The sequence below is a fragment of the Urocitellus parryii genome, chromosome 2 (assembly GCF_045843805.1).
Source record: "Urocitellus parryii isolate mUroPar1 chromosome 2, mUroPar1.hap1, whole genome shotgun sequence".
In the NCBI taxonomy this organism is placed as follows: domain Eukaryota; kingdom Metazoa; phylum Chordata; class Mammalia; order Rodentia; family Sciuridae; genus Urocitellus; species Urocitellus parryii.
Window position 1 is genome coordinate 101,097,597 of NC_135532.1, and position 13,255 is coordinate 101,110,851.

General features: G+C 33.9%; 1 protein-coding gene across 3 annotated transcripts in view; it reads left to right on the forward strand.

Annotated features, from left to right (window-relative positions):
• The window catches only part of Nck1 (NCK adaptor protein 1), an 80,250-nt gene that overhangs the window by 54,522 nt on the left and 12,473 nt on the right, over nt 1-13,255 (forward strand). For 2 of the 3 annotated variants that reach the window (XM_026382135.2, XM_077793643.1), the window contains exon 2: nt 5,797-6,040. In XM_026382135.2, the coding sequence (XP_026237920.1) occupies nt 5,815-6,040 (226 nt within the window). In that variant the 5' untranslated portion in view covers nt 5,797-5,814. Of the gene's footprint in view, nt 1-5,796; nt 6,041-7,879; nt 7,974-13,255 lie in introns of those variants that run through there. The other variant, XM_026382136.2, reaches the window with a different exon arrangement.

The window sequence follows — 13,255 nt, forward strand, 5'->3', positions numbered from 1 at the left end:
CTATGTAGAATTTGTGATAATTCTTTAAATATTTGGTAGCATTCTTTGGTAAAACTATCTGGACCTGGGAATTTCTTTGGGGGAGGAGTTTTAAAATTATGAATTTAATTTTCTTAACAGTTATAGAACTATTTCAATAATCTAATTCATATTGGATGTGTAATGGTAATTTGTGTTTTTGAGGAATTTGTCATTTTCTTAAGTTGTCAAATTTGTGTAGAGTTGTTTGTAGTATTCTTTTATTATGCATCCTTATTATCCTGGGGTCCATAGTGATATCACCTATTTGATTTTTAGGTAGTTATTTGCTTTTTTAATTTCTTGATAAGTTTGTCAATTTATTGATCTTTTTAAAGAACCAGTTTGTTTCATTGGTTTTTGAATTTTTTTGTTTTGATTTTATTGATTTCTGCTCTTAATCATTTTCTTCCTTTTGTTTGCTTTAAATTTATTTTTCTCATGTTTTTCTAGGTTCTTGAGGTATAAGCAGGTGAGATTACTGATTTGAGGATGTTCTTCTTTGTGTTTGCCTTGAGTGCCATAAAATTTCCTCCTAGCTCCATTTTAGCTGTGTCCTACAAATGTCTCTAGATTGTATTTTTGTTTTCATTAATTTCTGTTTAATATTTGACTTCCCTGAAGAATTCCTTTTTGACCCATGAATTATTTTAGAAGTTTGTTGTTTACTTCCAAGTGATTATCTTTGTATATTAGTTATCTTTGTATATTAGTCTGGTTTTTTTTTGTTGTTGTTGTTACTAAAACAAATACCTGAGGCTTGGTACTTTTATATAAAGAGATTGGTTTAGCTTATCGTTTAGGAAGCTAAAATTTCGAGATTGATGGTCCTGTCAGTTTGTACTCTGGTCCTGTTGACTGTGTCACCTTGTGGCAAATGACACCATAACAGGTGTCTGCAAGAGGGAGAGACCACATAGCAAGACATGAAGCCAGAGGGATTCAGGGGCCAGTCTCACTCCTTTTATAACAACCCATCTTTGCTTGAGCTAATCACATTCCAGTGAGAATTACATTAGTATCTTCCAAGGGCAGTACCACTAATGATCTAATCACCCACCATAAGGCCCTGCGTCCTAAAGGTTTCATCACCCCAACACTGTCATATTAGGGACTAAGTCGCCAGCCCATGAATCCTGGGGATAGTAGAGTCCAACCCGTAGCACTTTGTAATACTGATTTCTAGTTTGATTCCATTGTGCTTGGAGAACACACTGTGTGATTTCAATTCATCTAAATTTTGTGGGGTTTTATTTTATGGCCCAAGCTATGGTTTCTCTTGGTATTTATTTGTTGGACACTTGATAAAGTGCTATTTTGGGATAGAGGATTCTGTAAACATTAAATAGATCCTTTGGTTGAATATATTGAAGTCTTTGATATCTGCTGATTTTGTCTGGTAGGCAAAAAGGAGGCTGAAGTTTTTCATTACAGCCTCTGAAAAGTTGGAAGTCTAGGTTTCCTATGTGGACTTTGCTGGTATAGGTGGGGCCACATTTTCTCTGTTTTGTTTGTCTGGAGTCAGAGCAATTATTGCCTAAAAGATTTCTATCTTGCCAGGATATCTCTTTTTTGGCCCATTATTTGGAGAGCACAGGTTGCTATTATTTTGTATGTGCCAATTTATGTGTCTATTTTACTGACCTTCATCTCAAGTCGGGTAAAAATATAACCTAGGGAGTTGACCACTGTGTCACAATTTCACTTCCCAGAAGTGAAAGTCCTTTGTCTCGTGTGTGTGTGTGTGTGTGTGTGTGTGTGTGTGTGTGTGTGTGTTTGTTTTCCCAAATAGATAACCAGTTGTCTTAGTATCAGTTGGCGAATAACTTAATTTTCTCGGGGAAATGCCACCTATCATATATAAAATTCTCATGTTTGCATGTACAGAGTAGAAATTTCTTAACCGACTTGCCTGATTAACTCTATCCATTTCTATTGTGAAGCATAATAAGTTGATAACATTGGCATATTTTGATTCTCCCCAATTAAATTGAATCTGCTCACCGGGATTCAAATGTAAAGTTTCTTCAAAGGTGCTTCTTGTCAAAACTTTATGTATGATATAAACAACAAAACAATTGTGCTAAAATTAGAGAATTGTTTTTGTGAAAACTAGATTGATTGATTTTAAACAACTTACCAGAGGAAATCACTGTAAAAAGTTACTTGCATTGAATTTGGTCTAGGAGAGACATTTAAATATTTGGAGGGATTATACACCGATGTCTTTTTCTATATTCAGATTATACATCACCTACTTTGAAGTTCTCTACTTTTAAAAAGCCTAAATAAGAACTCAAAAACTTGTATATTAGAGAAGAGGGCTTCTAAAGCCACCTATGTGTGTATTTTGTAGACCTCAGTGAATATTCTGTTGGTCTATTTGTTTCTGTACTAGTATCTTATTTTAAGTTACTTCATTTTAAAAAATATTTTATTTTTAAAAATTTATTCTGATTTATTATACATGATGGAAGAATGCAATTCATTTCATATTACACAGAGAGCACAATTTTTCAAGACACTGATTTGTACACAGAATATTTTCACGCCATTCATGTCTTAGGGTAATGATGTCTAACTCATTCCACCATCATTCTTACCCCTTTGCCCCCTCCTTTCCCCTCCCTCCCCTTTGCCCTATCTAAGTTCCTCTGATCCTCCCATGCTTCCCCCCTCCCCCACCCAGTTGCCATTATGCTTCTGCATTCTCATATCAAAGACAACATTTGGCTTTTGGTTTTTGGGGGCTTCCATTTTTCTTTTTAAAGCACATTTTGATATCTGATAGGGTAACTGCCTTTACTGAGGATAACAGAAAATCCAATTAAAGTTATCTTAGTAAAGAAATTTATTATCTCAAGTAACTGGAGGTTCAGGGGGCAGCTTTCAGTGCTTATTTTAGCAACTCTGGCTCTACTTCCCAGTAGGTCTCCTGTGATAAGTTCAGGAAGTGATTCTAATATTCAGGTGGGGCTTGGATTAGTCTATAGAGTTACTTTTATAAGTAGAATCAACCTCCCAACTTGCATGACTAAGCTAATGACAGAAGAGGTGCTGGTAGAAGGGTATTTTGGAAAACAGACATTGTGAAATGCTGGGTACCTAACCTGTAATGTTAGCATACCAATTCTTATTTTTTCCAGAACATTTGTTGCCAGTTTTACATGTTTACTTTTCTTGATAAATTTTCATATCAGTTTGTCAGGTTTCAAAATAGATTCTCTTGGGACCTAGAATTGAATTTCATTAAGCCAATGGATTAAATGGGTGGTTATGGGGCACAGAGTTGCTGCCAGGTATTTTTGAAAAAAAAAAAAAAATCTCTGCTTCTAGCTTTTCATTTTCTCAGATAGCCTATTGCTTATTGTTGTAACTTTTTCCCTTAGTGTACCAGTAATTGAAAATTACTTGGTTGAAAATCTTCTGTTTGAAATTACTTCAAAATCAAGTTGCAGTAATACAAATAATTTTTTTCCTGATTTCTCTGCTCATCATAGTTTCTTTTTATTTGTTTATTTAGTTGTAGAGATAATACCTCTTTTTTAAAAATTTTTGTATAATCCCTCCAAATATTATATGGTGCTGGGGCTCGAACTCAGCCTCACATATGCTAGGTAAGCACTCTACCATTGAGCGACAACTCCAGCCCTCATCATTGTTTCTTGAATATCAAATCATTTTTTTTTCTTTTTTTGCATTAGTTTTTTACATGCTTAAGCGTAAACAATGTGTAACTCATTTTGAGGCTTTGCTTGCCATTTTAATTCTGGATCAAAATGCATTTTTCTAAGGATATTATAAAAAAAGAAACTTGCTTCAAAGGTTGTTGAAAAGAGATTACTGGTCAATATCCAAATAAAAAGCTGAATTTATTTGCTTGCTAGGCAATTGGTAGCTGTTTATGTAAGATCTCTCAGGCTGGGGATGCAGGTTGGTGGTAGATTGCTTGCCTAGCATGTGTAGACCCTAGGTTCAATCTAAGCACTACCGCCCACCCCTCCCCCCTGCCCCCACAAATAAATCTCTGAAGAAAGCAAAGATCTGATCTGGTTTCAGGAGTGAAATTGGCTTGTAATTATTTTTATTTGTTCTTAAATAGTTTATATAAATTGGAAAGATTTGTTCCTAGAACTTGCCTATGGTATGTTCCATATCTGTTCTTCTGTTTAGAAGTATATGTCTTTTAGATCAAACTTACTATTGTGATATCAGTTCCTTAATGTTTTTGTCTCTTAGATTGTTTCATTACTGAGGTAAATGTTAAAAAATCACCTAGCATTTGCATTGTGGGAAGATTGCTTAATGACTGATTTAGTATTATTTCTTCAGATTTGAATTGCTTATAGTAGTGCTGGATCTTTTAAATGTTTTCAGCATCTATAATTGTGATTCTTTTTTTATTCCTGGTATTTGGGTGTACTTTTTTTAATTGATCAGTTTTGCCTCAGAAATGTTTTCAAATATTAGTTTTGATAAAGAACTACATTTTCAATTTATTGGGACTTTCTAGTATATCTTTATTGTCTGTTTCATTAAATTCTGCAATTCTGCTCTTATTTGTATTATTTCCTTCCTATTTTTCTTTAGATATTATTTTTCCAACTGCTTAAGATAAGTGCTCAGTTCATTAATTTAAATTTTTAGCTCCTTCTTTCTTTTGTGGTGAGGATTGAACCTAAGGCCTCAAGCATATTAAATGTAGGCTCTTACCATTGAACTACACTCTACACTCCTCAGCCCTATGTTTAGCTCTTCTTCTTTTACTATTTTAAAATCTCCCTCTACATAGTCCTTTTGCTGCATCAACAAAGTAGGACTATAGTCTTCATTATCATTTACTTCTAAGTACTTTCCAAACCCTATATGATTCCCTCTTAAATTCATGTGTTTTTAGATGTTTCCAAAAAGGTTTCTTAAAAAGCTGTCTTTTTTTTTTTTTTTTTTTTTTTTATGTTCGCCAAAGAATATGGATGAAGGGGATACCATTTACATGAGAGTTTTTGAGACTTTTTTTTTTTGAGGTACCAGGGATTGAATTCAGGGGCACCTGACCAATGAGCCACATCCCCAGCCCTGTTTTGTATTTTATTTAGAGTCAGGGTCTCATTGAGTTGCTTAGTATCTCTCATTTGCTGAGGCTAGTTTTGAACTCGCAATTCTGCTGCCTCAGCCTCCCGAGCTGCTGGGATTATAGGCGTGTGCCACTATGCCTGGCGAAACATGCTTTATGGCCTGGCATTTGATCTATTTTTGTGGTATGTTCCATATCTGTTCTTCTGTTTAGAAGTATATGTCTATTAGATCAAACTTACTATTGTGATATCAGTTCCTTAATGTTTTTGTTTCTTAGATTGTTTCATTACTGAGGTAAATATTAAAAATTACCCTCTGTAATTATAGATTTGTCAGTTTCTCCTTATGGTTCTTTCAGTGTATTTATTTTGGTTTTGTGCCTTCAAACTATGTGGAGAAAGAAAAACACTGCTCAGGTTTCTGCTATTTGGTATATAAAAGTTTTGATCTTATTTATATGAATAGAACTTTTTGTCATTTGTTTGGTGAACTTCATTGCTAGTAATGGTTTTTGCCTTACTTTAACATCACTGTTAATATAACACTACAAGTTTTTTAAAATTGTTATTTGTTGTATTTTTTTCTGTAGTTTTACTTTTAGCCTTTCAATATCCTTGATTTCAGTAATCTTGATGTCTTTTTTGAAAAAGCATGTAGACTACCACTATTTGAATTTCATATAAAAATATTTTCTGTTTACAGTGCTAAAGCTGCTAAAAGATGGCAGAAGAAGTGGTAGTAGTAGCCAAATTTGATTATGTGGCCCAACAAGAACAAGAGTTGGACATCAAGAAGAATGAGAGATTATGGCTTCTGGATGATTCTAAATCCTGGTGGAGAGTTCGAAATTCCATGAATAAAACAGGTTTTGTGCCTTCTAATTATGTGGAAAGAAAAAACAGTGCTCGGAAAGCATCTATTGTAAAAAACCTAAAGGACACTTTAGGTAAGTTGCTTTTGTATTGAAAGAAAAACAAATTCCTTTTAAATGGATTCTGGAACTTGGTTCACTGTACAAAATTGACACCAGTGGGAAAAATTGACTTGAAAAGGCCAGGACTGGAATTTCAGTTAATCATTAGATAAGTTTGGTTTTGTAGCAGGTGTTCAAGCTAGGAGACTTGTGACAGTCATAAGAGTTAGTAGTTTCTATAAATCCAGGTCCTAGTTCAAAGGTCAAGTGGTACTAAAGAGCAGAATTAACTCTGACCTTATAGCTCCTTGATTCAGAGTATCCTGTTGGAGTTTAGACTTAGAGGCAAATTCTGCCTCTAATTGAGGAAGGGAAAAGTAAGTACAACACAGTATAGCCTTCTTGGGAATCGAGGCAATTTATTTTACATGGCACTTTACTAAATTTTAATATCTAATGACTTGACATTTTGAACTTCACTTTAAAAGACAAACCATTTTATTTTAAAACATTTGTGGATCATTAGCATCCAAAAGGCTGATATCCTTCCTATAAGTTTGTTGATTTTACTGGCTTTAGGTGAGGCTCAGAGGCAGCAGTAGCTACTTCACGCTGGACTTGGCTAAGCTGATAGGAAGGAAATATGTACGGTTGAAGACTGGCTTTTTTTTTTTTTTAAGTGTTCTTAATTAAATTCTTCTTAGCTGACAGGAAGGAATTGGGAGGGATAGAAATTAATTTTGTTATTCAGGCAGAAATGCCGTTGCTTAACTGTTCTAGAAGAAAAGAAAATTCCTCCTTGTAAAAGATAGTTTGGGATCATTGTAGCATGATTGACAAATACGCAATATTATTATTATTAATTTTTAAAGTTAGATGGACACAGTATCTTTATTTTATTTTTATGTGGTACTGAGGATTGAACCCAGTGCCTCACACATGGTAAGTGAGTGCTCTATCTGTGAGCCACAACCCCAGTCCCCAAATATGTAAAATTATTTGACTCACTGCTTTATATTAGTTTTTATTTCTTATTCAACAGTATTGTTATTCTAGGTCTTTTAACTATCAGCAATATAAGACAAATGTTTAATGTTTTTAACTATTGTACAGAAAAAGCTAAAATACAGTACAATTGAAAGTTAGAATTCCATTAAGTATTTATAATGTCAGTCTCTGAGCCAAAGACTTATCTCTATTTTAAGAAATTGTTGTTAACTTTATTATAATATTATAGTTATTGCTACCTATATTCCAGGGTGTTCAGAAACATGGCTTTACATTAGTAATCTGTAGTTAGCCTGTATAAGGATATGAATCTTGTTTTGCATCTGTCTGCCTTCTCCTTTTTTTCAAGAGTTTCTGCACCCCTTTGGCTTTTTTTTTTTTTTTGATGGGGGTGGGTACGAGGGATGATCAAACCCCATGACCTCATGCATGCTAGACAAGTGCCCTACCACTTAGCTAAACCCCAGCCCTGCACCCCTTTTTGGTAACTTAAATGTCCCATATAATTAACTTGTTTCACAGTGATTATACTAGTATAAATACTAGTCTAACTAGTTAGTTAAAATGTTTGGGAGTTAAGGAAAAGGAGGAAACAAAAGGATGAACGTGTGAATATATTTTTAATTATTAAAAAATATATATGTGCTATAATGTTTCTTCTTCCAAAATAATTGTAAATAATAAGGTCACATTTTTGGCCATGATGATTTACTTGCTTTATAGCTTCTTTTCTACTTTGGGGTTGGGTGAGGGTTTTGAAAGAGAGAAGCCTCAGAAAAACTTTCTATTGCTTGGGTGTCAGCCAGGTCACATGGATTGGGTGTGGGAAGTTTCAGTGTTGCAGAACAGACCAGGAAGCTGACTGAGAATTATCCTGAGCTGTGTTAACAAACTTACAAAAGAGAACACAGGATTTTTATTCAGATGGATTGGTTAAACACCTTTAAAGAGTTTTTCAGTAAGTTATTCTTTTTTTTTTTTTAATCTGTAATTTTGTTGTTTTTGATTTAGATTTTTCACTTTGGTGAATTTAAGGGAGACTATGGAAAGAACTTGGGTTTATATAAGTTAGTACTTAGTATTGTTTATGTAATGTAAGCTAAATGATGGTAATATATCAAGAATTAGTTTTGACTTGCTAAATAAAATAATTTTAAAACGCTTTGGTCTGAAAATTTAACAAATAGGAAAAGGACATCCAATGTTTTGGATTATATGCAGTTAATTCTAATTCAGTAATTTTCAACTTAGCACAGACATTTGAAGGTGAAATAAATCAATTGTAAACATACTAAAAACATTAGAAAAAGCGATTGAGTGAACAGATTCCTGTATCCTCATCCTTTGAATTAATTAACATGATAGTGTTTTGCTACTTCTAGATTTTGTAGAAACTGTGTAAAGTAACATTTAGTAAAAGCATTAGTAAAATACTAGTACTAACTTAAAAAAGTCTAGTCTGTATGTCTGCTGATAATCTTTTTATGATCCTTAGGAGTGAACTTATTAGATCTCCTTGACTATTTGCTTGGTATTTCTAAAAAATGAACAGAGGAGTTGTTGTAGAAGTCTCTTATGCACAAGGAATCTAAGGAAACAAAGGGTAACCTGACGAGAGATTCCAGGGAAAAGGGCAAAACGAAGAGGAGTAAGCACTTTGTTGAAAAAGAATGTTATAATTTTAATATGAGGATTCATTTATTTCTTTTGTTAGCTTTGGTGGCTAGGACATGAGGTATTTTTGTGGAATGTCTCATAACTTCTGTTTACTTTTTGGAGAATTATTACATTTTTTTAGATCTGTACATTTCCAGATTTGGGACTAGTTTTCTTTTCAGAGGACTTATTTATGAAAACATTTATGCACGTCTACCCAAAGCAGGCAAAAATCATAGAGTGAAAAACTAACATTAATTCTTACACAGCTTATTTTCTGATAGGGAGGTAGATGATAGTTGTTAGTTACTACCAATACAATGGCTTCTATATGTCGGTGTGGTCATAAGTAATGTTGACCATAAATCAATCAGAAATGGTATAAAAATTATTGTGATACTGTGATTTAGTATTTATCATCTTATTAATAAAATGATAAAATTATTCTCTTGTCTGAGTCTTAGGAAGTTAATTGTTACTCTTAAATGTATTTATAGTCCCAGGGCCAGGATCTAAGATTTGTAGCCAAAATATTCCTTTCCTCAATCCCTGTGGAACCTTAAAATTTCTGCTTATTTTGCCAGCTTTTCAGAGTAGAGATAGGTTATCCATTCACCTATTCCCTGAACGGACTTAAATAAGTAAAGGAAACAGGATATGTGCTCTCTTTGGGTGGTAACCAGAATACTCGTTAAAACAAAAATTGAACATTGTTTTAGATAAAACAAATAATAATAAACAATAGTTTATTTCATTTAGAGAATAAGTAAAAATACAAGAAAGCCTGTAATAGAAGGAGTATCATATACTTGTATTTAGAATTCCTTAGTTCTGTCCCCAGATAAACTACTTACTAGCCTAGGGTATGTAACTAAACTTTTCTGATTTCCTGTTCTTTGTAAATAGAGTTAGGCAAGACTAGATGATCCTGGAAAGTCCCTTCTAACTCTAAAAGTCTTACAGTTTTGGTAAACAATTTAAGTGGTCTTATGTGTATCATAGGAATCAGGGGAAATCCATGAGGGTGAAATTGGTCTTAAAGAAGTAGCAAAATAAGAACATACAATAGTTTACTGAGGAATTTGAAAAAGCATAAGTGATACTTTCTGTGGACCCATTCTGTTGAACATTTACTCAGAGACTTAGATGTAGAAAAAAATGACATGCTTCAAGCCAGAAAGACCTGATGCTGGAACAGTAAGTATTACAAGAAACTAAGATTGGTGAGGCCCTAGCCTGGTAGCAGTTTACATGAGTAAAGACTTAGTAAGAGCTGTTGCGGTAATATTAAGTGCTAAAATTTCATCATAGTCCATGATAGAGATACTCAGGTAAAGGGATGCAATGGTTCCCTTTTATGTGTGCTAGCTAATTAAAGCATGATGTAGTTTATCCACTTGGATAGATACACTTTAACAATGCTGTTGAGAAACTGTGATACTACCAAATACTGGCCTCCAGTATATCAAGGATTTAGAAACCAGGTACATGGGGAAGAGTTATTGGTACAAAGATTTGCCCTAGAATAGGAATGGCTGTTACATAAGGGGAAGCATTCACAGTGCTTATCCAGGTTCTTACAAACTTTTGAGGAACTTATAATGCATTGTTATGGTTAAGAAACATTGCTATAGAAATAGAGAAGTAAGACTAGTAGGTAGTATCGAGGAAAAGATTGGAGGCTGTACTAATACTATTTTTTTCAAAAGCAAAGCTAACAATAACCAGGCTGTATATTCAGAAATTTATATCATCAATGTAATAGTGTTAAATGGTGGTGACAAGGTCATCAGGGTATAGTTGCCATGAATGGTATTAATGACCTTATCAAAGAGGCCCAATGGACCTAGTTTGCTCCTTGTGCCATTTAAAGGAAGGTATGATCCATGAGAAACAGGCTCTCACTAGATATAGTTTGTCAGTGCCTTGAATTTGGACTTTTGGCTTCTAGAACTGTGAGAAGTAAATCTCACTTGTTTATAAGTTACCCAATTTATGGCATATTTTTGTTACAGTAGCCTGAACAAACAAGACAGGGAAGGATTTAGAAAAGAGAATATATTGATTGAAGGAAGACCTGTTGTGAAAAGATCTAATTGTTGCTGATTATAACATAATTGAGAAGCTGAGAGATGCTAACACATTTTGTTTATACAGCTTTGTGAAATACTTTGATGATGAGAGATTGGAAGTTCCATCATTTTCTAGCAATGGAAACAAAGACTGATATACAGACCCTTCTCAAAAATTGCTTACCAGTATGCTTGCATTTGTTCAGTTATTCACATGATAAACATTTTAAAGAACATTTAATATGGGTCAGACACAGAGGATAGAGGATAGAAAGGTAATTAAATGTTTGACCTCAAGGAAGCAAATAATGGTATATAGGGGGTCTTCCAGTTAAAATACAAAGAATAGTAATGGCACAAAGGAATAATATATGAACTATTTTGCAGGGGGAGAGAGAAATCTTCAGTGAGTAGATAATCTAGACTACTTCTTGAAGAATGAGGATGGGCAGTGTTTTAGGCAGAAAAACAACAAGTACAAGCCCCAGACCCTTCAAAGAGCATGGGTTTTAAGTAACCCTGAGGAGGTTGATAGCTTCCTGTGGCAAATTAGTTGTAGTGTCTTTGTCAGGGAGAAATGGGTCTAAGGTTGAAGACATCACAAAGGGTTTTGTGCTGTATAGAAAACAAATATTCTAAGTTTATGTTCTTCTTTGAAATATTTCTGGCCTCTAAGAGTAAAATAGGCTCTTCCTGATGTTTTCTCACGTAACATTTTAGTTGTTGGATTTGTCCAAAAATTCTTCATTCCTTTCTTGATCATATATAATTCATCTTAGACATTATCTCTTTCAGAATTAAAAATTATTTCTACACTAGTCTTCATTTTCAGAAAAATATTTTTGTATTTCTATACCCATATTCCGTTTAACAAACATGTAGTATGAGTGTCTGCTGTGTGCAGACACTGATGGTATAAGAAACGCAAAAGATCAACCAGGCATACAACACTCTTCCTGGAAAGCTTATGCTCCAGTAGATGGACTTAAAAGACCAATGTCTCTAATGCAGGTGCCTCAGAAATACAGGGTGCTAGGATATTTGAAAAAAAAAAGGAGAGCTTAACACATGTCATTGGGAGTAGGCATGGAAAATGAAGGATATTGAGAAACATGGAGCAAGAATATTAATAATAAAGTTATTATTTGATATGATGCTTTTGAATGACTATGAGTTGGGAGATTGGAGTTTTAATGAGGTTTTAGGAAAGAAACTAGCAAACAGGGTAAACTAAGTCATGAAGAGTGGAAACATTTTAGGGAATTTAAAGCCAGCCCACTTTCATTAAGATTTAGTGAAGAACATTATTAGAAATATGCTTTTATTTAACATTTGCTGTATTTACTATACAGTTATTGTGTGTTATTTTATTCAACTCTCAACACTCTTATGTGATAAGTGGCATTTTCTATATTTCTAAGCTCAGAAAAAGTGGAATGACATGCTCAAGATCCCATAATTAATTAGGTAGTAGAGCTGGAATTAAAACTCAAAGGCTGATTCAACATTTATGCTTTTTGAAAATAGTTTGTACCATAGAACTGGAAAGGAAGTTTGAGAACACTCTACAGAGAGGGCAGTAGACTCTAGGCAGAGTATTTCTCTTATTTACTTACTTAGAGTGCTGGGGATAGAACCCAGGGCCTCACACATGCTAGGCAAGCACTCTGCCACTGAGCTACATCTGTAGCCCTACTGTTGACTTTTGAGCAGTGGTATTAGTGTGATTGTAACTGTATTTATAGAATGATTAGACTGGTTGATGTGGATGCATGATGGGTTGAATCAGGGAGAGATTAGGAAGGAAATTGCTGTCATTTAAAGGGTATTGAAGGTCATGTACTACATAATAGGCCTGAACTAGAAGGACAGTAATGGAAACAGTGTTGATACTAAGGAGATATGATAAGAAAACTCTTAAGGATTTGCTTTAAGACACCTAAAAAATTTTGGTAGGGGTGGGCAATGGGGATATAACTTAGTATTGAGAGTACAAGGGTTAAAAAGAGAAGAGGTAAAATTCATGTAACATAAAATTAACCATTTTAAAATATGCAATTCATTAATATCGAGTACAAACATCAACAACCGTTCATTTCTAATTCCAAAACAACATTGAAGAAGGAAACCCTATACCTGTTAAACGGTCACTCTCCACTTCCCTTCTCTCTTTTAGCCCCTGGGAACCACTAATCTGCCTTCTGTCTCTCTGAATTTACCTGTTCCAGATATTTCATACAAATGGAACCATACAATATATGATCTCGTGCCTTTCACTTAACATAATACTTTCAATGTTAATCCATGTTAATCCATGTATCAGTACTTCATCCCTTTAATTGCTGAATAATATTCCATTTTATGGATCGATGTCACATTTTGTTTTTCTACTTATCTGTTGGACAATATAATATTGTTAAAGTTCTTCAATATCACTGAATTGTACTCTTTAAAAATTCAAGTTATTCTCGTGTTTTGGATATTATGATTAATGATGCTGTGAATATTCATA